Source organism: Jaculus jaculus, chromosome 9 (genome assembly GCF_020740685.1).
Source record: "Jaculus jaculus isolate mJacJac1 chromosome 9, mJacJac1.mat.Y.cur, whole genome shotgun sequence".
NCBI classification, from domain to species: domain Eukaryota; kingdom Metazoa; phylum Chordata; class Mammalia; order Rodentia; family Dipodidae; genus Jaculus; species Jaculus jaculus.
The window spans coordinates 29,594,608-29,621,075 of record NC_059110.1 but is presented as its reverse complement, the minus strand read 5'-3'; the positions used below and the strand labels follow the sequence as shown (position 1 = coordinate 29,621,075).

Below are 26,468 nucleotides of genomic sequence, written 5' to 3'. Positions count from 1 at the left end.
CTATTAGGAATGCATATTTCATGGAAGCTTCAGAAACTTCTAGCTCTGGGTATAGTAGAAGAAGAAAGGAAGTGGCCTCCACTCGCTAAGTCCTTGGGAAGGCTCAGCAATGAAAAGACAGTGCTCCCTGGGTGCAGGCTATGTTTGTAACAAGGCAAGAGACCAGTCTGAACTCATTTCCTTGTGGGATCCCCAACAAGAGACTAACAGGGCTTTGTGGGGCTCCCTAATTCTTTGTTCTGCCAAGAAGTTGAAAACATTTTAGAAATGTTTGAAATTTTAGGAACCTCTGAACTTTCACTTAAAAAATAATTATTAACTCTTTCAGGTAATAAACATACCACTTTAAAAAGCAGGTGATGCAGAAAATAGATCCTAGTTCTTTCAAAGGGTTTAACCTCTGTCAAAATACAAACAAAACAGGAACAAGCAGTAGGATCAGACTGCATGGGTCATTAATTTGCTCCCTGCCCTTACTTGGTGGCACAAATCAGCAGCCTCATGTTACTTCCAAGGAATCGAAGCATGGAGAGATTCAGTGGAATGATATAGACCACACTAGGTCATCAAGAGTGGCTACAAGCAAAGCTCATGATCCAAATACCATCTAGAACTCAACACCCCCTAATGCACTCTTGCAGCCTTCCCTGGTTCCAGCCTACCCCCGCCTCCATAGTCCAACCTCTTGACTCAGCAACCTGAGGGTCTTCCTTTTCAAATCTCTGAGCCAGCTGCCTATCTCCTTCTGTACAACATGGGTCATGCCTGACAGAGAGGGAAGGGGGTGATTTGAAGGCAGTAGTATCATCATCTCCTCTGTCAACCTCCGGCCTGAGAATTTCATAATGAGCTGTGAAGAATGCGAGTTCCTTTATTCCTTGGGGAATAGAACTAACCAAGTTGTTAACTGTGAAAGTACGAGGGTAGAACATTCCCAGTCTCTCTAAAAGTAAAGGAATTAAGTAAGGGGAAAGAATAAAGTACTGAGGAAGACAGTCCAGTTGGCTACCACATGACCTTCATGAGCCCAAGACAAGAGCGCGGCGCCTCGCAGTATGGAGGGCTGCTTTGCTAGGCTCAGTCTTATACAGGAGACATTCTTTCTTATTATGAAACATGTCGTGCATAGAGAAGCTTGGAGGATCTTTCCAGGCACAAACAATTACAGGAAAAGTTGGTAACGTTGCTCTACTAAATGTCTCCGCTCTGCACCTCTTCTTACCAGCTCATACTGATGCCTCGCTCATTATTCGCTGCATGTTGAGCTTGTTCTAGAAATGAATATGTGCATAAATAATATGTGCTATTTTTAGATGTTCTCAAATTTGTAATAAATGGGGTTCTTTTGGCATAACATATTTTGGTGACTTCAATGTCATATATATGGTGTATATGATTTGAAAGTCATACATATTTGATATGACTTGAATATTCCATAATGTGAGTATTACATATTAACATCACATGCTGTGCGTACATATATATTCTACATGCTTTTTAGAGTATATATAGCTCTAATTCATTTTAGATTTTTTTAGTACTTTAATTGTGAATGACATGTGTTTTATTTTTAATTCTTTTTTTAAATTTTTTTGTTTATTTTATTTATTTATTTGAAAGTGACAGAGAGAGAAAGAGGCAGATAGAGAGAGAATGGGCACACCAGGGCCTCCAGCTGCTGCAAACAAACTCCAGATGCGTGCACCCCCTTGTACCTCTGGCTACCGTGTGTCCAGGGGAATCGAGCCTCGAACCAGGATCCTTAGGCTTCACAGGCAAGCACTTCACCGCTAAGCCATCTCTCCAGCCCTATTTTTGATTCTTATTGATTTAATTGAGAGAAAGAGAATATGGGCACATTGAGGTCTCTTGCCACTACAAATGAGTTTGATACACATGTACCACTTTGTGCTTCTGACTTTTACATGTTCACTGGGGAACTGAACCTGGCCTGCAGGCTTTGCAAGCAAGTCCCTTTAACCAGTGAGCAAGCTCCCCAGCTCCACTTATCTTTTTATAACCAGGACATGTAAGTCTTGTGTGAAATATTTCCTAGTTAAAAATTCTAGAAAAATTGGGCTGGAAAGATGGCTCAGCAGTTAAGGCACTAGCCTGAGAAGCCGAAAGACCTGAGCTCGATTCCCCAGTTCCCATGTAAAGCCAGATACACAAAGTGGCGCATGCATCTGGAGTCCATTTGCAGCAGCTGGAGGCCCTGGCACACCCATTCTCTCTGTCTCCCTTCTAGCTCTTTCTGCTTTGCCACTGCAAACAAACTCCACATACATGGGCCACTTTGTATCAGGCTTTATGTGGATGCTGGGATATCAAACTCAAGCTGGCAGACTTTGTAAGCAAGCACCATTAACTGCTGAGCCATTTCCCTAGCACCAAGCAATAAATTAATAAAAAGCAAACAGAAACATCTCCTTAAAAATTCTAGAAAATCAGGACTGGAGAGATGGCTTAGCAGTTAAGCACTTGCCTGTGAAGCCTAAGGACCCTGGTTCAAGGCTCAATTTCCCAGGATCCACGTTTGCCAGATGCACAAAGAGGCACACGCATCTAGAGTTTGTTTGCAGCGGCTGGAAGCCCTGGCATGCCCATTCTCTCTCATTCTCTCTCTCTCTCTCCTCTCTCTCTGTCTGTCGCTCTCAATTAAATAAATAAAAATAAACAAAATATTTTTAAAACTTCTAGAAAATCATTTGCTGTATCATATTGTATAAACAACTGCTAGATTTGTCAAGTTTTCTCCAGCGGTTGGTCATTTTATACTCCAGCCTAAAGACCATGCGAGCTTCACAGTTTTCTACATTTTTGAAAACACTTGCAGTTACCAGAGTCACTTCATCTATAACTTGCTCTTCCCAACTAGGGATAGAGGTGGACATATTTTCTCTGAGCATTGGCCTTCCAGATTTCCTCTTTTATGAATTGTTGGCTAGTGTGCCTTATATTTTCTATTTGTGGTATTCCCATTGATTGGGATGGCTTACACACAAATACAGATACGCATCCTATTTGCTGGTCATATTCATCATGCAAGTATGGCCTGGTTTTCAATAACTGATTTTATCTCTAAGGTTTTCCTGGCATAAGTTTTGACATGCAACTTAAAACTAAGCTATAAATTAGAAAGTTGATACTTCTCTGGGTCTATGGGTTCAGGAAAACCCCTATAGTACTTTTTTTTTTATCTCCTTGTTCATCATTTCCCTAAGTTCAGAGTTAAGCATTGGCCACCTGGCTTTATGTTTGATGATATCTGTATTTGAATATAAAGTGGGTAGTTCAGAATAATATAAAAGGAACAATTTTAGCCTCAGATTATTGCCATGGAACATGTTATATGACTTGAATATTACATACTGTGAATATTATATATTAACATTATATCTTATACATATAATACATAGTTATGTATATTATTATGTTTCAGAATATAAGTAGCTGTAAGTCGTGTTAGTGGTTTTGTAGTATCCTAATTATGATTCATGTTCTAATTATGTTATATGTTCTAATTATGTATGTTCTAATATATTCTAATTATGGCATATGTTCCATTAAAATAGAAACCATTAGAAATTAAGTCTATCTCAAGCCATTGCTTCTCAAGGGAGCACACAGAATTAGCTGAAGGCAGGGGTATGCAGCTTTTAGGAATAATTTATCCCAACTTACTTCTCTAGAATTTTGCAACCAGGAAAGTCTCTTTTCTAAATTGTTTATTTATTTTCACACACATGCCAGGGTCTCTTGCCACAGCAAACCAGCTCCACACACATGAGCGTCTTTGTTCCAAGCTTTATGCGTGTGCTGGGGACTCAAACTCAGGCTGGCAGACTTAGTAAGCAAGCAACCCTGAGCTGTGTCCCCAGCCCCAGGAAAGTCTTTCTATATGACAGAAATCCCTAGAGCCAGGGGAACCAAGGAAAACAAGGGTAGAATGACATCATGGGATTGCTTCTGGGGATACACTGTGTAGGAAATTCTCATTCAAAACCTTAAAGTAACTATGGCTTTCCTTCTATTACAGAGGTGTGGCGAAATCTTGTTTGAGAACCCTGATCAGAATGTCAAATGTGTTTGCATGCTAGGTAAGAAGGCTTCTCCTTTAAGTATATTGAGCATGTTAATGTCATGTGGTGTCCTGGCTGCTTTGGAATCTCACTGGCCATCTTAAGGAGGTGTGTTGGCCCACTTAGGAGGTTTTAAACAGCTGTAGCACATCTGTGAGGGGCGGGAAGGTTTTGTTTTTAGTAACTGTCAGTAAGTCAGAGGGTCTGGTACTTCTGTGTGTCTGTTTTTCTTGAATCATCAGTATAGCATAGAATCGAGTACTTGGTCTCAATGCAACATTAATCAAAAAGGAAATAGGATCACATTGTAGTTCTTAAACTAGAGACCATGATATAGATAAGTAAACTATGAAGTTTTTACAACATAACACAAAATGCCTTCACTTCCAAGTCCCGGGACACTTTCTATATTTGAAATAGTTTTAGGTCAGACCAGTAATCACCCACAAAGCATTTGTATCAAAATAGCAATAATATGATGAAGAGTCTTTTGTTCTAGTGGGATGATATATCATTATACTTTTTACAAATTCCTTTAATGTATACTATTCTGATAATTGAAGTTGGTGTTATTTCCCCCATTTCATAGGTTACAAACAAATATAAGAGAATGTAAGTGATTCACATAAACAGAGTGAGAAATAGTCCAAACCATGGTAAGAAAATTTCTAAACTGTAAGCTTTTAGACCTAATGTTTAGAATTATATAAGTAACTAAATTATGTCCAGTGAACTTTACATTAGTTAAAATGTATAATTTAAAATAGCAAGGAAAACGAAACAATTCCATAAATGTTATTTTCATAACAATTCACATTTGCCCATTCTGACATTAAGTCTTAATCCTAAGCAGAGAATCATTCATGTTGATCTCTTTCATTTCCTTTAGCAACCTTGTATCTTGACAGCCTAGATTATCAGTTAGATGTCCCCCAAAGCAGACAAAAAGATAGAGGTTGGGGAAGACGTCAGCTTGTTATAATTCAAGATAATCACAGACCAAATGATCAAAGGGTACTCATGATGTAAAAAAAAAAAAAAAAAAAAAAAAAACACTTGTCTAGCCTCTTATAGGTCTTATATTCTTATACTACTATTGTTTTAAACTTCTGTATTGAAGTTCTCATTTATTTTTATTTTAATTAAGATGGAAGCTAAGTATATCCATTAAAAACTTGGATATTTTACTGGAAGTACATGAATACTTAATGCAGCCCAGAATCAACACATATATTACAAATATCCAATGTTTGTTTCCTTAAACCATGAAAGTACCTCAAATTGCTAATTGAGTATGTTAGGTAGAAATGATGATGATAAATGGATGGATAGATAATAGATAAATCATTGATAGATAGATAGATAGATAGATAGATAGATAGATAGATAGATAGATAGGTCGATAATGCTGCCAATACATTGGACTGTAGTTGAGGTAAAATTAAGCCTCTTTCCATCTCTTCTGACTATATGGTATGCTTTTTATGTTACTGTTGTTTTGAGTTGCTTTTTTGTCCGAGGTAGGGTCTCACTCTACCCCAGCTAGCCTGGAATTTGCTATGTAGTCTCAAGGTGGCCTTGAATTCACAGAAATCCTCCTACCTCTGCCTCCTGAGTGCTGGGATTAAAGGCATGCACCACCACACCTGGCCAATATATTTTACATAGCTTGCAGAAGCCATTCTTGACCATTAAATATGTCCCCAATGAAGCCAACAGATTGCATGGAGTTCCAAAATAAGGTATATAATAATATAAATCAGTTGTGCTTTACTACTGCTGTGATAACAATGGCAATTATTTAACCCCTAACATAATCAGTGACACCGATCCTAAGAATTTGACACACATAGGTCATTTATTGTAAGTGAATCAAGAGACACCTGCTCTTTCAAAGTACAGATATCCTTGGAAAGATTTGTATATTGATTAAGCTGCCATGGGTCATTAGCCTTGTAGATTTCATTAGCTTGTCTCTGTGAGATAAAACTCAATCATGTAAAGGAAGCTAGTGAGTGAAAGTTTTTATTAATCTAAGAACATATAGGAAGCACACATTTGTACCTTACCTATGGACTACTGTCTATTTACAATCTTTAATACAGTGCAGGGCATTTGAAGATAATGCTACTGACTTTGAGTTCCTCACGTAGTGGAAAATGCCTATGCCCTCAAGGAGCTTCCATCTGAGAAAGCTGACACTCTTTTCCTATTTATCTTTGTAAGAGGGTGCTCCAATTTTTAATTCAAACTTTTATAAAGTCCTTTGAAGTCATAGATAAAAGAAAACCAAAATAAAATTATCACAGATATCAATATACGCAGATCAGTCTGCCATTGACTCGCTGCCTCCCCAGGGCAACCACTTCACCAACACCCTAAAAGGCATCTATTCTGCATTGCCTCAGGTAGTAGTAGGCTGTTGTTTCCCTTAAGAGGAGCCTGTGACATTGTTTTATGACTTCCTGGAACACTTCTTAAGAAAACTATACTTCCATCAGCAAAGGGTAAGGGGCCTGATACTTTAAGGGATTTTCAAGTCTTTGAAGTGGTATTCCAGGTAATTTCACACCATTCTTTTTTTTTAATTTATTTTTAAATTTTATTAACATTTTCTATGATTATAAAAAAATATCCCATGGTAATTCCCTCCCTCCCCCCGACACTTTCCCCTTTGAAATTCCATTCTACATCGTATTACCTCCCCATCTCAATCATTGTACTTTCATATATACAATATCAACCTATTAAATACCCTCCTCCCTTCCTTTCTCTTCCTTTTATGTCTCCTTTTTAACTTACTGGCCTCTGCTACCAAGTATTTTCCTTCTCATGCAGAAGACCAATCATCTGTAGCTAGGATCCACATATGAGAGAGAACATGTGGCACTCGGCTTTCTGGGCCTGGGTTACCTCACTTAGTATAATCCTTTCCAGGTTCATCCATTTTTCTACAAATTTCATAACTTCATTTTTCTTTACCGCTGAGTAGAACTCCATTGTATAAATGTGCCACATCTTCATTATCCACTCATCAGTTGAGGGACATCTAGGCTGGTTCCATTTCCCAGCTATTATAAATTGAGCAGCAATAAACATGGTTGAGCACGTACTTCTAAGGAAATGAGATGAGTCCTTCGGATATATGCCTAGGAGTGCTATAGCTGGGTCATATGGTAGATCAATCGTTAGCTGTTTTAGGAACCTCCACACTGTTTTCCACAATGGCTGGACCAGATTGCATTCTCACCAGCAGTGTAGAAGGGTTCCTGTTTTTCCACATCCCCGCCAACATTTATGATCATTTGTTTTCATGATGGTGGCCAATCTGACGGGAGTCACACCATTCTTAAAACAAACCAAAATTACCAGGTAAGGGCTGAAGAGGTGGCTTGGTGGTTAAGTGGTTGCCTGTGAAGCCTAAGGACCCTGGCTCGAGGCTCGATTCCCCAGGACCCACATTAGCCAGATGCACAAGGGGGCACACGCCTCTGGAGTTCGGTTGCAATGGCTGGTGGCCCTGGTGTGCCCATTCTCTCTCTCTCTCTCTCTCGCTCTCTCCCTCTTTTTCTCTGTCGCTCTCAAATAAATAAAAATAAACAAAAAAAAGTAAAACGAAAATATTCTAGCTAATATTTCTAAAACCTTACCCCAAATTTTTATGTCCTTCAAATGCTGAGATCCTTGATGGGGACTAACGTGAGGCACCCACAGTTTATATTGATATTATCAAACTCCTGGGTCTCTCCTCCTAGGTGTCCTTTGCCAGCTCACACTTTGGCTTAGGTGTTTCAGGTTTGGGGTGCCTTCCTGGATCCTGGCAATGCTCTGGTTTTAGCAAGGTAGAGATGGACTGTGTTTGAGGGTGCCCCAGTTAGGGTCACATGTACAAGTCTGTTCTTTACTACTAGAGCGCTCTCAAGTTATTCTGAAAAGGGCAATTTCTGTACTGGTATGGGGTTTCTGGGGAGTCCCAGAGGTCCTTGAACCACAAACCCTAAGTTTGTGTTTGTATTTAACCAAAGAATTGGGCAAATCAAACTAAGAAGAATAATTATGCAATTATCATACTTATTTAGGGATGTACAAAACCAAGGGAAGGAAAATCAATAAACCCATGTGGTCTGAGAACCCATGTGGGCCTAGAAGAAATGTGAAGAAGAGATGTAGAGAGAAAAGAAAAGATCAAAGGAAGTACAGAGAGCTCCTGTCATGGGGAGGGCAGGAGGAGGCAGAGAGGGGCCAAGAGACTTTCCAGAACCTGGACGTTCAGGAGTGAAGAATGGGCAGCCCAAAGAGAGGCTTGTCCCCTGGCAATCATCCATGCATAACCTTACTGTGGTGTCTCACCTTCTGGCTCAGGTGACTCAGAGAGATGCTGATTTATCTGGGCTAGAGGCTGGCTCAGGAGGAGACCGGCCCTGAAAGCCAAGTTCTGGGGGCTGAACTTGACCTACCAGAGTGTCAGGATTAGGTTTAAATTCTAGGAAAGAGGAACTCCCTCCCAGGAGGGGCTCAGGTTGTTTGTGGAAAAACAGATCTAGGGGACTCCTTTAGACAAGAGGTAAGGAGAAGCTAGCTTCTCTGATCTCTAGCAAAGTGGAGACTGCCAGAGCTCACATTCCTGCCTTTATTTTTTTTTTAAGATTTTTTTTAAAAATCTATTTATTAGAAGCTGGGCGTGGTGGCGCACGCCTTTAATCCCAGCACTCGGGAGGCAGAGGTAGGAGGATCGCTGAGAGTTCGAGGCCACCCTGAGACTACATAGTGAATTCCAGGTCAGCCTGAGCCAGAGTGAGACCCTACCTCGAAAAACCAAAAAAAAAAAAAAAAAATCTATTTATTAGAGACAGAGAGAGGGAGAGAGAGAAAGGGAGAGAATGGGTGTACCAGGGCCTCCAGCCACGAAAAATGAACTCCAGACACATGCTTCATGTGCATCTGGTTTACGTAGGATCTGGAGACTGGAACCTGTGGGTCCTTAGGCTTCACAGGCAAGTGCCTTAAGCACTAGGCAATCTCTCCAGCCCCCTGCCTTTACTTTTGGGGGCCCAGTCACCCCAAACTACCTAACAGAGCTATCCACCTGCCTTTCAGTACTCTGAGTGGTCTACTTCACGACTTTCATAAGTAAGTCATCCTCATTGGAAAATAAAGCTATTGGCTCATTACTTTAAGTGACACATAAGTGTGACATTCACCTTGAGTTACTCTGTAGCACCAAGTTCAATACAATTTTCAGTAAGAACAAATGACTGTCATGTGGGGTTCTTGCAATGGCTCATTTCTAGTTCCACAAGAACAGTGGGGGTTAGATATGAAGGTTAATAATGTATACGGTAGAGCTGTCAGCTCTGAACCCTCTCTGCTTAGTCCTTAGTTCAGAGAGGGACAATCAACTTAATAACCAAACTGTAATGAAGTATTGCTTTCTTCTTTAATCAGGATTAAGTCTGTGGCACCTATCTCTTTGAGCCCATCCCTACACTTTTTAAAATTATTTTTGTTTACTTTTATTTATTTATTTGAGAGCAACAGAAAGAGAAAGAAACAGACAGAGAGAAAGAGAATGGGCACGCCAGGGCCTCCAGCCACTGCAAACGAACTCCAGATGCATGCAACCCCTTGTGCATCTGGATTACGTGGGTCCTGGGGAATCGAACCTCGAATCGGGGTCCTTAGGCTTCACAGGCAAGCACTTAACTGCTAAGTCATCTCTCCAGCCCCACCCCTACACTTTTTAAACTAGACACATATTTCTCTTAAATCCAAAGTGGGCTCATTGTGGCAAAAGTATACAACTGTATAATGAAATTTGCACCTTAATTAAGTTTAACGAATCAGTTCTACAAAGAAAATAAAATGGACAAGAAATTATCTCTTGGGGCTGGAGAAATGACATGTCAGTTAAGGCACTGGCCTGCAAAGCCTAAAGACCCAGGTTTGATTCCCCAGATCCCACGTAAGGCAGATGCCCACATAGTGGCGCATACATCTAGAGTCCCTTTGCAGTGGCTAGAGGCCCTGGTGGTGCACCCATCCCTGCTCGCTTGCTCACTCGCTCTCTCTCAATCTCTCTTTCAAGTAAATAAAATAAAATAATATGTTTTTTTAAAAAAGAAATTATCTCTTATTGTATAACTAGTGCATGAAATATGGTGAGCTATGAAAAAAATTACTTTTTCAAAGTGTATGATAAAACCATTGGGAAAAAATAACACAGAATATTTAAAGAAGTTATATAAAATGATGAGTATTTCAATTCTTCACTCATATGTTAACCTTGCTCTGGGAGATGATAATTGTTGGTACTTTCTACACCCTTTTTCCCCTTGTTTTTAGAGTGGTATTCTATAAAACAAAAAGCCTTAACTTGTAACTTACAATATTTTGGCTCACTTTCCCCAGCCTCTTTGTCAAGGTTACATTTATTTTTCCAATCTGGAATTTTTGGTGGCTCTGCAGCTGCTTCATATTTGACTCCATTCACACTGGTGAGTGGACATGGCCATGTGAATGTTCAAGAACCTGCTTACCTGGATGGCTTAGGCAGAGACACCCACGTCAAGCAGCTTTCAGATTAAAGCTTCTTACAAAAACTTTGACCAGGATTGATAATTTTCAGAATGACAGAATACCCTGAAGTCATTATTTTATGATTACTCAACACAAGCATAGAGTATCTTGTGTCCTCCCCCAGCTCTGAAACATTAACTGAATGCAAGTTGCTTCCAGACTTCCATTTAATTTTTTTTTTTTTTTTTTTTTTTGCAAAGTGAAAATAAAGCCATCTTTCCATTCTAGTCAGGGGTTTTTCCCATAATAGAATAAGATATGCTTTAAAAAGAAAAGAAAAGAATAATATATTTTGTGAGGACACTCTCCAAACCTCGGACAATTACAGAAATAAAAAACGGTAGAAAGAATGTAAGTGGAGTGGCAAGATGGCTTACTGGTTAAAGTGCTTGCCTGAAAAACCAAAGGTCTCAGGTTTGATTCCCCAGTACTCATGTAAAGCCAAATGCACAAGGTGGCACATGCATCTGGAGGTTTTTTTTTTTTTTTGCAGTGGCTGGAGGCCCTGATGAGCCCATTCTTTCATCTCTCTCTCTTTCTCTTCCTCTCTCAAATAAATTAATTAATTAATATTTTTTAAAAAGAATGTAAGAGCCAAAGGATGGGGAAGAGTGCTTTGGGACGCTATCATCCAGACACAAAGAGGCTGTTGTGTTTACGACCTCACAGTGACTGTCCTTACTTACAGAATATTGGGCTCATCGACATGTTTTCAGGCATATTGGAGGATGGCAAAAAAAAAAGAAAAATATATATATATATACATACATACGTGTGTGTGTGTGTGTGTGTGTGTATGTATGTATATCAGAATTGAAGAGGGACTAGTTTGAAAGACGGTTTCAGTGAAAAGGGGATGAGAAGTGACAAAAGAAGTAATGGGAGGGGATTATCATCAAAATACATCATGTAGGGCTGGAGAGATAACTTAATGGTTAAGGCATTTGCCTGCAAAGCCAAAGGATCCAGGTTCAACTCTCCATGTAACCCAGATGCACAAGGTGGCACATGAATCTGGAGTTTGTTTGCAGTGGCTGGAGGCCCTGGAGCTCCCATTCTCTCATTGACTCTTTCTTTCTCAAATAAATAAATAAATAAAATATATTTTTTAAAAATACATCATGTATTTGTTTGGAAACTGTCAATAAAAAAAGCTTTTAAAAGAAAATATTCTGCTACGAGATGCATCTTATGGAGCCTTCCCTGATACTATTTATCCATCAATAAGTTGGAGAGATAATAAACAATGGAAATTTCAAACATAAATAAAAAAAGTACTTATTGATTGTTAGCCTTAATAGTGTTTAGAAAGGTAATCAAAAAACTAAAAGCCAGGTGTGGTGGAGCACACCTTTAATCCCAGCACTGGGGAGGAAGAGGTAGGAGGATCACCGTGAGTTCGAGGCCACCCTGAGACTACATAGTGAATTCCAGGTCAGTCCGGGCTAGAGTGAGACCACGCCTCGAAGAAAAAAAAAAAAAAAAAAAAACTAAAGCAATACACAGATATGAAGGTGATGTTTTAAAATATTAAATATGTTCTTCAAAATTTCACAGTGCCCCAAGGGTGGAACTAACCCTTCACCTAATACTCACGAGCTAGACTGCATCAAGCACCTTCCATCTGCAAGACACTATGCTAGACACTGGAGTCCAAAGATCAGGGGCACATGGTCAACACCCTCAAGGGGATCCCAGTCCAATGAGAGATCAAACTTTTGAACCCCACTATATGCAACCTCATCTTGAGAGTAACATGCGATTTAAAAGGAAGATAGGAAAGGTGCATTGAGACTTCAAAGGAGAGCGTGCATAGAGCTGAGCTGTGATGACACATGGATTTAGATACAAAAGTCAAGCAAGAGGCAGTATTTGGGTGATAAATATTTCCCCCCTCCAAAAATGTCCAGACACTAGGAGTGAGAGTAGGCAGGCAGAATTTCATACCACTAAGAGGATACAGGGATACACTGAAAAAGAATTTAAAGCCTAAATATAGATCAGTTGACTAGTAACACTGGTTCCAACAAGGACAGAAGTCTTAGATACAAGACTGCTCTGATCTCTTATGTTAGTTAGTTAGTTACCAAGTAATGTTTTTCTTTGTTATAGTGGATCACAGAATATTCTACAGTCCATTTCTTCTGGGTAGTATCAGACAAGCTCACATGCCAGATGCTTGGGAGATCAAATAATTTTAACCAAATGCATATTTGGCTGTGGTGATATGAACTCTAGGTTTAATTTTTATGTTAATTTTCTTTTCTACTTTATATTAAATATCATAGTATCTTAATTGAAGTATTACTGAGGGCTGGAGAGATGGCTTAGCGGTTAAGCGCTTGCCTGTGAAGCCTAAGGACCCCGGTTCGAGGCTCGGTTCCCCAGGTCCCACGTTAGCCAGATGCACAAGGGGGCGCACGCGTCTGGAGTTCGTTTGCAGAGGCTGGAAGCCCTGGCGCGCCCATTCTCTCTCTCTCCCTCTATCTGTCTTTCTCTCTGTGCCTGTCGCTCTCAAATAAATAAATAAAAAATTAAAAAAAATGTTTGAAGTATTACTGAAATACAGTATTTTTATCTTCTGTAATAGTGAATTTTTTTTTCACTGTTTTAACACTTTTTCATGTAATAAAAATGAGTATTTTAATGTTAATATTTTGTTATCACTGGGATCAACCTGTGATTTTTGTGTGTGGGAACTTTTAAAAAGTATTTTTACTTATTTGTTTGAGAGAAAAAGTGAGAGAAAGAGGCACACAGAGAGGGAGGGAGAGAATGGGCATACCAAGGCTTCTAGTCACTGGAAATAAACTCAAGACACATGTATCACCTTGTGCAGCTGGTTTACATGGGTCCTAGGTAATCAAACCTGGCTCCTTAAGCTCTGCAAGCAAGCACCTTAACTGCTAAGCCATCTTTCCAGCCCTACCTATGTGTGGGCATTTGTAAGGTCAATGAAGTATTTCTTAAACATGTAGTTGGCTTTAAAGCACAAAGCTGACCATCAAAGCAGGCCACAAATTAGTGTAGTAGAAAAAGAAATAGGTCAGTTAAAAGCCTAGATAGAAGAAAATAACTCTGTAGCTGTGAGTGAGTAACTTAAAGGTTGTAGGCATTCCTCTTCTCTAAAACAGAACAGTGAGCAATGATTGCCTACCTTCTTGGGTCTGTTAAGAAGAAAATGACGGGCTGGAGAGATGGCTTAGCGGTTAAGCGCTTGCCTGTGAAGCCTAAGGACCCCAGTTCGAGGCTCGGTTCCCCAGGTCCCACGTTAGCCAGATGCACAAGGGGGCGCACGCATCTGGAGTTCGTTTGCAGAGGCTGGGAAGCCCTGGCGCGCCCATTCTCTCTCTCTCCCTCTATCTGTCTTTCTCTCTGTGTCTGTCACTCTCAAATAAATAAATAAATAATTTTAATAAAAAAAGAGGAAAATGACCATAAATATTAGAATATTCAGTACATTTAGAACTACTGCATACATATCATTTTTACTTATATTAATGTCATCCAAATCTTTAGATTTCATTTTACATGACTTATAATATTGTGGAGAGGTAGTTTGTTGTTGTTGTTAGTTTGTTGATTTGGGTTTATTTTTAATTATGGTCTTATTATGTAGTTCTGATTGGCATGGTACTATGTAGTCCAGGCAGGGCTTGAACTCACAGCATTTATTCATCCTTCAGGCTCCTGCATATTTAGATGACAGGGTAAGCCATCAGGCCCAGCTGGTTGTAATGTTTGCTATATACAACAAAGAGTTTTGGTGTATTTTGAATATTAAGCTACCTAAATTTATTCAATGAATATATTTCCAAGCACATCCTTGCTATTTAGAAATAAGAAGTAATATTAAAAATTATTGAAATACCAAATTAATACTCAGAAGTAATCTTAGAAGTAAGATAAGATTGTGGAGGACATTAAACAGGACAAAAATCTAATAGGGATGCAAAAGCAGGGGAACCACAGTATGAAAGGAAGCTTAAGAGAGGTCATGTGAGCTAGCAATGGCAAGAAGGAAGACAAGACTAAAAGAGGCCAGTTTAAGAAATAATAGCAATTATCAGGGGAGAAATGGTGAGCCCTGCCTAAATTGAGATAGCATCACGAATGACAGGCGGCACAAGATGCAGAAGCCTTTGCAAAAGACGGAAAGACGCCATGATCAGTTGGCTATAGGTTGAGTAGGGAGAGGCGCTGCTTTAGCACCTGCCATAAAGTAAACCTGAAGGAAACAAGGAGTTAAATTTGAGACTCAGTAGGGCCAGAGAGACGGCTTAGTGGTTAAGGCATTTGCCTACCAAGCCTAAGGGCCCCGGTTCAATTCCCCAGGACCCACGTAAGCCAGATGCACAAGGGGGCGCACGCATCTGGAGTTCGTTTGCAGTGGCTGGAGGCCTTTGCGTGCCCATTCTCTCTCTCTCTCTCTCTATCTTTCTCTCTCTCTCTTAATAAATAAAATATATTTAAAAAATGTTTTAGACTCAGTAAATTGGTGATGCCCAGGAAAACTTAGATGCAGGAGGGATTCTAGAGCTGAAAAGAGATATCTTCAAGTTGGTGGTGGTGGCAAATATATTCATGATGACACCACCCCAGCATGATGAAGAGTGGCATGAAGCAAATACTTGGACCCACGGAAGCAGATGGGTGGGGAGGGTGGTAGGAATCTACAGAAGCTGAAATACCTAGGTAGGAGACTCAGAAATAAAGGACAGACTGGACATTGACAGAGTAGTATTGTAGCCGGCTTAGCCAAGAAAAGAAAGTTCCAAGATGAAAGGTAAGAAAACAAAGAGAAACACCACAGACGAGGCTAAGCAATGCCTGATGGGCTCAGCAACCAACTGAGAGCGACAGAAGAGCATAATTAACAGAACAGAGGAGAGGAAAGGGCGGCGTGCAGCCAACCAGCACAGTCCTAAAGAGGGCGTGCCAGGTGAACACAACCTTTTGACATTGCAACACGAGCTTGTCGTCCATGAAGCTCATGCTCTGTTGCACAATCAAGCTACAAAAAAAAAAATTTTTTTTTTTTTAAATTGCAAAAAAATCTTGTACTGGTACTGTCTGTGTTGGGTCAGATTCAAAGCTGTCCCGGGTTGGACACCTCTGGCAAGACATTTATCTGAGAACAAAAAGCAGGTGCAAAACAGCGCCTGTCAAAACTGGGGCTTTGTAGGACAGAGAAGATTGGAAATGTTCTGGTGCCAAGGAGAGAGTGTAATGGAAGTTTGCTAAAGTTTTTTGAGAAGAAAGGGGGAAACTGTGAGCCTTCGACCTGTGACTGAGAGAAGGCCAATGGAGACACAGAAAAACACAATTGAGAACGGCCTCCAGGGTGATAACAGGGAGAACCTCAAGGGCTCCCATCCTATCACTTCCCCTGTGGTCCTCTGAGGAGATTAGGAAGGGGGTGGAAGCAGGTATAAACGAATAACCTCTTTAAAAATTTTTATTTATTTATTTATTTGTAAGTGACAAACAGAGAGAGAAAGAGGCAGATAGAGAGAGAGGAGAGAGAATGGGCGCACCAGGGCCTCCAGCCACTGTAAAGGAACTCCAGATGCATGCGCCCCCTTGTGCATCTGGCTAACGTCGGTCCTGGGGAATCAAGCCTCGAACCAGGGTCCTTAGGCTTCACAGGCAAGCGCTTAACCACTAAGCCATCTCTCCAGGCCACGAATAACCTTTCTGAAGCTACTGTTAGATGAAGTGAAAAGAGACTTAAGAAATATGAAAGGCTGTATACATATGTATATAGAGAGAGAATCTGTATGTATATCCAACATATATGAATCATAGGGTACATCTCTACTACTTCAATTATGTATATAATAAAAATCCAAGAGGAAAATCTTAAAGCATTGAAAACATAAATTAATGCTCCCATTATATCAATTTCCATTTATATATACTGCTTTGAGGACCTGGCTGAAGATAACAACTGTGAGCCAACATGTCAAGTCTGTTTGTTGGGCTGGAGAGATGGCTTAGCGGTTAAGCGCTTGCCTGTGAAGCCTAAGGACCCCGGTTCGAGGCTCGGTTCCCCAGGTCCCACGTTACCAAGATGCACAAGGGGGCGCACGCGTCTGGAGTTCATTTGCAGAGGCTGGAAGCCCTGGCGCGCCCATTCTCTCTCTCTCCCTCTACCTGTCTTTCTCTCTGTGTCTGTCGCTCTCAAATAAATAAATAAATAAAAATTTTTTAAAAAGACTGTTTGTTGACAATTTAAGAATGTACAAAGTCCAAACTACATGCACTTGCCAGTACACATTTCAGATAAATAAGTGCTCTCTGCTCACAAAGACCCTCCCCTTCTCTTTTTTCCTTAGCTGCCTCTTCTCTTCCTCCTCTTCCTCCTCCTCCTCCTCCAATGGCCAGCCAAGGTAACCTGCATGGGAGTGTTTCTTAGACTCTAACTGACCCATTCTTCTCCCTTGTAACACAAATACTGAATTCCTTGCCCATCTACATGTCCAAGGAGTCTCTATCTAATTCATCTTTCCAAAATCCAAAGAAGCACAAAAATAGGTTTTTTAAAATTTATTTATTATTATTTTTTAAATTAACAACTTCCATGATTGTAAACAATATCCCATGGTAATGCTCTCCCCCCACCCCCAACTTTCCCCTTTGAAACTCCATTCTCCATCATATCCCCTCCCCCCCTAAATCAGTCTCTCTTTTATTTTGATGCCATGATCTTTTCCTCCTATTATGATGGTCTTGTGTAGGTAGTGTCAGGCATGGTGAGGTCATGGATATCTAGGCCATTTTATGTCTGGAGGAGCACATTGTAAGGAGTCCTACCCTTCCTTTGGCTCTTACATTCTTTCTGCCACCTCTTCTGCAATGGACCCTGAGCCTTGGAAGGTGTGATAGAGATATTGCAGTGCTGAGCACTCCTGTCACTTCTTCTCAGCACCATGATGCCTTCTGAATCATCCCAGGGTCACTGCCATCTGAAAAGAGAAGGTTTTTGGGCTGGAGAGATGGCTTAGCGGTTAAGCGCTTGCCTGTGAAGCCTAAGGACCCCGGTTCGAGGCTCGGTTCCCCAGGTCCCACGTTAGCCAGATGCACAAGGGGGCGCACGCGTCTGGAGTTCGTTTGCAGTGGCTGGAAGCCCTGGCGCACCCATTCTCTCTCTCTCCCTCTATCTGTCTTTCTCTCTGTGTCTGTCGCTCTCAAATAAATAAATAAAAAATGAAAAAAAAAAAAAAGAGAAGGTTTTCTACCAAAAGTGAGAGTAGCATTAATATATGGGTGTGAACATTAAGAGAAGTGCTTATTGGGCAGTTTGATGAGCACAGTATATACATTTAGCCAGACAGCAGCAGATGGTACACCCCCTAGGGCTCATGACTACCCCTGTTTTAAGTTTTCAGTATCAAGGATGTATTCCCTCCCATGGAGTGGGCCTTCAGTCCAATTAGAGGGCAGTTGGTTTCCACCATGACAGACATGCCACTATTGCACCTGTTGGCTCATTTGGCCTGGCTGGCAAAATTTAAGACTTGCAGTGTCCACTGTTGAGTATCTTCACTGGTGATTTCTCTCTCTCCCATTGAACTGCATGCAGAATGGCTTTCGGTCAGCTGGTCTACATGGAGGAGGTTCTCAGCTCAGTTCCAGCAGGATTTCTCAGTGGCCTTGTAGCCCAAGTGTGTGGACTCTTCAGCAATAGGGTCTTGCCATCTATTCCTAGTGGGAAACCAAGGGCCTCGGCAATGGCCTGTAATGTTTTGGGGGCATCAGGGACCTCCCTGGCCAACAACTCACTGGAGGTATCCCACTCTGGCACTGAAATTTTTCTAGCAACAATCTATGGCTCCTGAGTGTTCCACTGTCCAAAAAAGTAGGTTTCCATATGTCTTATTTATATCCTCTTACATTTTGATTAGCCCTCCCTCCACCTTTCCTTTACTCAGTCTCTTGCCCTGACCTCACTTGAGCCTTTTCACCCCCATTAGTCTATTCTTCTACTTACATATGTATAATACCATCTTATTAAGTACCCCTCTCCCTACCTTTCTCTTCCCTTTATATCTCTTTTCTATCTTACTGGCCTTTACTACTGAGTTTTTTTCCTACTCACACAGAAGTCCAATCATCTGTAGCTAGGATCCACATATGAGACAGAGCATGTGATGTTTGGCTTTCTGGGCCTGGATTACCTCACTTAGTATAATCCTTTCCAGATCCATCCATTTTCCTGAAAATTTCACAACTTCATTTTGATTAGCCTCCCTCCACCTTTCCTTTACTCAATCTCTTTCCCTGACCTCACTTGGGCCTTTTCACCCCCATTAATCTATTCTTACATATATAAAATACCATCCTATTAAGTACCCCCCTCCCTTACTTAGCAAAGGCCAGTAAGTTAGAAAAGAGATATAAAGGGAAAAGAACTAGAAAAAAAATAGCTTTTTAAAAATTTTTATTATTTATTTATTTGAGAGGGAGAAAGGAAAATAGAATGAGTGCACCAGGGCCTCTAGTTACTGCAAATGAAGTCCAGATGCTTGCACCACCTTGTGCATCCAGCTTACATGGGTCCTGGGGAATCGAACCTGGGTCATTTGGCTTTGCAGGCAAGTGCCTTAACCACTAAGCAATCTCTCCATCCTCCAAAATAGTTATTTTTAATGAAGAAATAAGAAAACTATAAGGTGAAACTGGAGATATGGCTCAGTGGTTAACAGTGCACTGTTAGCCAAGCCTATAGGCTTCAATTCTATTCCCCAGCACCTATGTAAAGCTGTACACAGAGATACATGCATCTGGCATTCATTTGTAGCAGCAAGAGACACAGGCGTGTGTGTGCTCACACACACACACATACACACACACACACACACACACATACACACACACACAGATAAATAAACACATTTTTAAAGCTGTAATGTTATTCACCCATAGCTTGCTACAACTCTGCAATAGTATCTCTAGAAAGCTCTTTTCTTTTTATCTTTTTTAATTTTCTTATTTTAGAGAGAGAGAGAGATAACTGGTGCTCCAGGGCTTCAGCCACTGCAATTGAACTCCTATGCTATGCCACCTAGTGGGCATGTGTGACCTTGCACTTGCCTCATCTTTGTGTGTCTGGCTTACATGGGATCTGGAGAGTTGAACATGGGTCTTTAGGCTTCGTGGGCAAGCACTTAACTGCTAAGCCATCTCTCCATCCCTAGAAAGCTTTTTTTTTCTGGTCTGTATCAACCTACAAGGAGATGTCTCTATATCTGCTTCCCAGTTTGTGTGATGCCCCTTATGAGACTGCCAATGTACATAGAACCTGGGGGTGCTGGCTCAACCCTGGCCAGTGCAATCAGCACTGCCACCTCTTGCCCAGTCACCCACTTGTGGTGCCTTTGTCTTCTTACAAGTTTCTTGCTCCACAAAGAGTCTTCCTAGAAGGCTTCATACACATCAAGCTGTATTTTTATGTTTCACCGTCAATGTCACTTTCAATTTTGACCCAAAAGCAGTGTTAGGACTCTTGATTGGAGAGAGTATAAGTTATAATTATTTTTCACTGTAAATTTTTATCTTTTGGGTTTTTTTGTTTGTTTGTTTTTGTTTTTGTTTTTGTTTTCTGAGGTAGGGTCTCACTCCAGCCCAGGCTGACCTGGAATTCACTATGGAGTCTCAGGGTGGCCTCGAACTCATGGCGATCCTCCTACCTCTGCCTCCCGAGTGCTGGGATTAAAGCGTGCGCCACCACGCCAGGCTTAAATTTTTATCTTTTAAATGGACAAGTGTTCACAGAGACTGGCTACTCAGGGTGGCTTAAGTTGTTCTCATTCTGTTCATATTCAACCATCTGCCTCACCAGCTATAAATAAGTATGCAAATTTTTCTAATAGTTCCAGATTGTAAACATTCATAAAACATAGGATTTTCAGAATGAGAAAAAGTTAGTCTTTTAAAAAATAAGAAGAAAACTTTCAAGAATTGAAAACTAGATGCTTGTTCCTATTGTATCAGTTGTTATTTCTGCCATATCTAAATGTCAAAACATTGGATAAATGTTTCCAGTAAATGTTATGCTTCTAAAAAAGATATCTAAATATTTCTTTATCAGATCCACAATTCCGAAAAATAGCTTATTAACTTCTCATATCTGTTTCAAAGAAGTAGCAAAGTGGCAATGTAGAAGCAAGCACCTTTAACTGCTTGTCCATCTCTCCAGCCCCACCTTGCAGTTTCTACAAGCCCAAAACAACCACATCTGACTGATTAATTGATGTTTTCAACTTTCATTGAAAGTTGGATACTATCAAAATTACTTTTTCTTAAAGTCAAATCTGAAAGCATATTCAATGGGTCACCTTTAAGGTTGACAACAACATATGAGCTTGATGCATTTGATTTTTAGCCACCCTTTTAAAATAATTGTGACTCGTGGACTGGAGAGATGGTTTAGTAGTTAAGGTGCATGCCTGCAAAGCCTAAGGACCCATGTTCAACTCTCCAGTTCCCACATAAGCCAGATGCACAAGGTGATGCAAGCACACAAGGTCCCACATGCACACAAGGTGACACGCATGTCTGGAGTTCTATTACAATGGCTGGAGACCATGGTGCACCAATTCTCTCTCGCTCTCTCTATCTCTCTATCTCTTACTCTCACTCCCTCTCATAAAAAAAAAAAAAAGACCAATCAGTTGAGCTAGTCTTTAAAAAATTGTGACTTTTAGCCGGGAGTGGTGGCGCATGCCTTTAATCCCAGCACTCGGGAGGCAGAGGTAGGAGGAGCGCCATGAGTTCAAGGCCACCCTGAGACTACAGAGTTAATTCCAGGTCAACCTGGACCAGAGTGAGACCCTACCTCAAAAAACAGCAACAAAAAAAAAAATTGTGACTTATAATTTAATGGTATGCTCAACATTATGATCATAATTTTATCTTTATCCACATTCTATACTGTGGGGTTTTAGTTCTATGTGGCCTAATAGAAATCTAGAGACTTCATTCTGAAAATTGCCCTAGCATTTTGAAATATACATTCTGTTGTTTATCAATGGGGACATTGTCCGAAAGAGGAATCATTAGATGATTTCATCATGCTACAAACATAATGGAGTATACCACCCAAGCTCTGTGGTGTGGTCTGTGGCTACTAGGCACAAACCTATACAGCATGTAGGTATACTGAATGTATTTGTAACCTAATGGAGTTTGTGTATCTAAATACTTTAACTTAGAAAACATGATAGGAATTTTCAGCTTTATTATGATGTTTTTAGTTCCATGGTTTTATATGTAGACCATTACTACCTAAAACATCATTATGTGGTGCAGGATTGTCAAATAATATTAGAAATGATAATAGCATATAGACTTCCATGAGGCTGGTGAACAGCCCTGTCATTATTGTTCAGTGGTACACTGTAAATCTAAAAGTTTCTGGAACATGAATAGAAATATATTACAAGAAGCTCCAAGTCAAACTGCTTTCTAAAATTCAAATTGCAATGTTGAGAAACTGAATTTTGATATTTTATCTTCTCTTTTTATAAAAAAAAAACAAGCATTTATAAAAGGAAACTTTGGGAGTATGTATTACATTCAAAAGTACATTTTCTATATTTCTTAGAAAAATTTTGGCATTGCATTCCTAAACTACTGCATTACTTATTGAATGGGGTTGTTAAAAATTAATTCTACCAGGAAGTCTGTGTGAAAGATGTATCTTCTGCCTGTTTCATTAGTTGTGTCAGAAAGTCTTCCTTTCTGGACCATGGTTACAAAGATGGGTAACTAATGAAATGCCAAGATGACTCCAGGTGACAAAATACGAATGTCTGTGATTATATTTCAGATGATTTCACAGACATTTGGAACTGGCCATCACAGAGGCTTAAGAATATCTCTGAATATTTTAGGAAGTTTAGTTTTTCATTAACATATTCATTGTACTTATTAATGGGATCTACTGTGGTAGTGCGGTGCATGCATACAATGTTCACTGATCAAGTCGAGGAAAGTATTTTCTCTCTCCCTATCATATCTGTATGTTTGGATACTTCAAGTGCTTGCTTGTTCTGGTCTTCATGAAATAGAAACATTACAATAAACTGTGGCCATCTCAAAATACTGCAAAACCCCCAGACTTATACTTTCTATTGTCTGTTTGGTATCTGTTATTCAGCCTCCTTTTATTCCCCCTCCCCCTCCATTGTTCCCCAAAGTAAATGATAACTTCTAGTCCATCTGCCGAGCATCTACATGTTCAGGGGACAGAGCTCAGGTATGTGAACACAGAGAGCTGTGTAAATTTCTAGGTCATAACAATAAGTAAACCTTTTCCCTTGTAGCAATTGCATTGTTGAAAATGAAGAAGTGTCTGTTTTAAAAACAAAACAATGTGAATGTGCATGTTTACTTTCTAACACAAAAGCTGTTTAGAAGGTTGGTCTGTGGTTGGAGAGATGGCTTGCTGGTGAAATGTGTTTGCTTGAAAAGCCTAGTGGCTCAGGTTCAAGACACCAGTTCCCATGTAAAGTCATATGTCCCAAATGGCACATGTATCTTGAGTTCATTTGCTGTGGCTACAAGCCCTACACATCCATTCTCTCCATCTCTCCCTCTTTCACTCTCTCCCTCTCTCATAAATATTTTTTTTTTCTTTTGGCTTTTCGAGGTAGGGTCTCACTCTAGCCCAGGCTGATCTGGACTTCACTATATAGTCTCAGGATGGCCTTGAACTCATAGTGATCCTCCTACTTCTGCCTCCCAAGTGCTGGGATTAAAGGGGTGTACCACCACACCTCAATACAATATATTTTTTTAAAAGTTTGGTCTAAAATGTTGGCTTCTTTAAGAGTGAAAATTTTTATCAGTAAACATGAACTAATAATGTGTATATGTGCCCAAGTTTATATTTGCCAATAGCATAATGTCACTCAACAATTTAAGGTATAATTTATATATATATTGACACTTCTGATTGTACTGGTATTGATTTATTTAGCTATGAGTTTATTTTGATTAAAAACATTTTCCTTTTAATTAAAATATAGCTTAGTTCTGAGAAATATGCAGTTTTTTAAAATATACAGATCAGCGAACTTTTACAAAATTAATGCCTCTTTGTAAAACATAATAGCTCCTCCTTCTAGATAATCTCTTCCCAAGGATTCCATTCTGACTCACAGACTTCAAGCACTATATATTTCAAGATTTATACAAATGAAGCGTGAATATATTCTTTCACTCCCTGCTATCTGTATATTTATCTATGCTGTTATGCACAGTTATAGTTCACCTTTTTAAAAAAAAATTTTTGTTTATTTTTATTTATTTGGTGTCTTTTATTTTTTTTTATTTATTAGAGAGAGAGAGAGAAAGAGGCAGACAGCAAGAGAGAGAATGGGCACGCCAGGGCTTCCAGCCACTGCTAACGAACTCCAGACGTGTGCGACCCCTTGTGCATCTGGCTAACATGGGTCGTGGGGAATCGAGCCTCGAACCGGGGGCCTTAGGCTTCACAGGCAAGCGCTTAACCATCAAGCCATCTCTCCAGCCCAAGTTCACTTTTTTTTTGTTTCTTTTGCTCTAGGATAGAGGTGAGCCAAATATAGCTCAGGGGTTGATTATGACCCATCAGCCTGTTTGATTAGTACACATACATGATCATTCAACAAAGTCTAGTTGTGGTCGAGACCAGCTGATCCCAAAACCTTAATGTATTTATTATGTGTCCCTTTAGAGAAAAGTACCACTAACCACTGCTATAGAATGTTCCTCTGTGTGTGTGCATTGTATGTACATGCACTTGCACACACATGACTATGCATTAATGCTACTGGTAATATGTATTCAGTTATCTATCTTTAGAGTGCTACAAATAACAGTCATTCTCTCTCTGTGTCTCTCTGTTTCTCTCAAATAAATAAATAAAATTAAAGTTAGGGCACATAATTCAACTCAATTCAAATATTTTATGCAATAGCCTCTAATTAAGATGAAAAGTATTTATGCAAAGAAATCATTAGGTTGATGATGGTGATAATAAAAACAGGTAAAGGACTGGAGCGATGGCTTAGCAGTTAAGGTGCTTGCCTGCAAAGCCTAATGATTTGAGTTCAATTCCCCAGTACCCACGTAAGCCAGATGCACAAGGTGGCACCTTTGTCTGGAGTTCGTTTGCAATGACTAAAGGCCGTGGCATGCCCATTCTCTCTCTCTCTCTCTGTCTGCCTGCCTCTTTCTCTCTCACTCACTCTCTAATGAATAAGTAATTTTTAAAAACAGGTAAGTTTTCTTTGCTTGTTATCACTCTACATTAAAGCATTGATGGGATTTATTACATAAACCAAATTAATAGTTACTTTTTGTTGAATACTTGGAAATAAATGTCCCACAAATGATCATAATAAGTGCTTACCCACCCACATTGAGACTATAAATAAAACTCTAGCTCATAAATAAAAACTTTCACTGAGTTAATTAATTTCCATTTTTTTATTTTACTACAAAATATGCAATTAACTTTTTATAGATATGAAGTCATAATGTGAAAATTATACTTAAAGGGCAGTGACTGGGCATGCAAAGTAATGAAATCTTTAGGGCAATGAGAACGCTCGTAAAAATATGATACTATAATAATGGATACATATCATTACATATTGATTTAAAACCATAGAATCTATGGATTTATCACATGCCAAGAGTGAGCCTTGATGTAAACCACAGCTCCTGAGTAATTTTGATAGGTCTTTGTATCTTCATCAACTGTGGCAAACACACGACTGTCTTTTGAGATCTTGACAATAGAAAAGACCGTGCATCTGTTGGGACAGGTAGCATATGGAAAATCTGTGTATTTTCTTCTTGATTTTCTTCTAAAGAGAAAACAGACTTTGTAGAAAGACTTGAAAACTACAGTTAAGCCATCTTATTTTAGAGAGAGTGAGAGAGAGACAGAGAAAGAGGGATATAAAGTGCCAGGGCCTCTGCCACTGCACTCAAACTCCAGATGGTTGCACCACATAGTGGGTATGTGCCATCTTGTGCTTGCCTCACTTTTGTGCGTCTGGCTTACGTGGGATCAAGAGAATTAAACATGGGTCCTTTGGCTTCATAGGCAAGTGCCTTAACCACTAAGCAATCTCTCCAGCTCCAGAGAAGTGATCTAATTCTGAAAATCAATCATCTATCCCCTCACTATGAAATCACATGGAGCAGCCTTTCCAAACTCCACCTGCACACACCGTTTTCATAAGTTTCATGCACACTTGTTCTGGGAAAGTGTTTTCATGTCACCTGCTTGTGAATTTCTGCCAGTATAGTGCATGAGCTGGCGGGGACAGGAGAGTTGCCTTTAGCCACTGTCAGCAGTAACTTCAATGGGAGAATTTAAAATTTTTTCAATAGAAAACTTGCAAGAAGCCAGGTGTGGTGGCGCACGCCTTTAATCCCAGCACTCAGGAGGCAGAGATAGGACGATTCCCATGAGTTCAAGGCCACCCTGAGAGTACATAGTGAATTCCAGGAGATCCTGAGCTAGAGTGAAACCCTACCTCGAAAAAAAAACCAAAAATATACTTGCAATAATTACTTTTGTCTTCCCTGGTAATAGAATTAGTCATGATTGCTACTTGCAGTGTCTTTTTTTTTTTTTTTTTTTTTTGGTCTCTTAATAATTTTCAAATGTCCAACAAAGAGTAGTCATTTTATAGAGAGAAGTTTTGGGTTATTTCTCTGATTTCTAAAGGCACAGAAAATATTTCATATTGCTTGCCCTAGTATAACCTACATCTGACAAGTGTCACAATTCAGATAACACTGACC

General features: G+C 39.9%; 1 protein-coding gene across 2 annotated transcripts in view; it reads left to right on the top strand.

Moving 5' to 3' along the window:
• Positions 1–26,468, top strand: part of Pde7b (phosphodiesterase 7B) — a 381,712-nt gene that overhangs the window by 106,453 nt on the left and 248,791 nt on the right. For both annotated transcript variants that reach the window (XM_045158761.1, XM_004651322.2), the window contains one exon: positions 4,040–4,100. In XM_045158761.1, the coding sequence (XP_045014696.1) occupies positions 4,040–4,100 (61 nt within the window). The remainder of the gene's footprint in view (positions 1–4,039; positions 4,101–26,468) is intronic.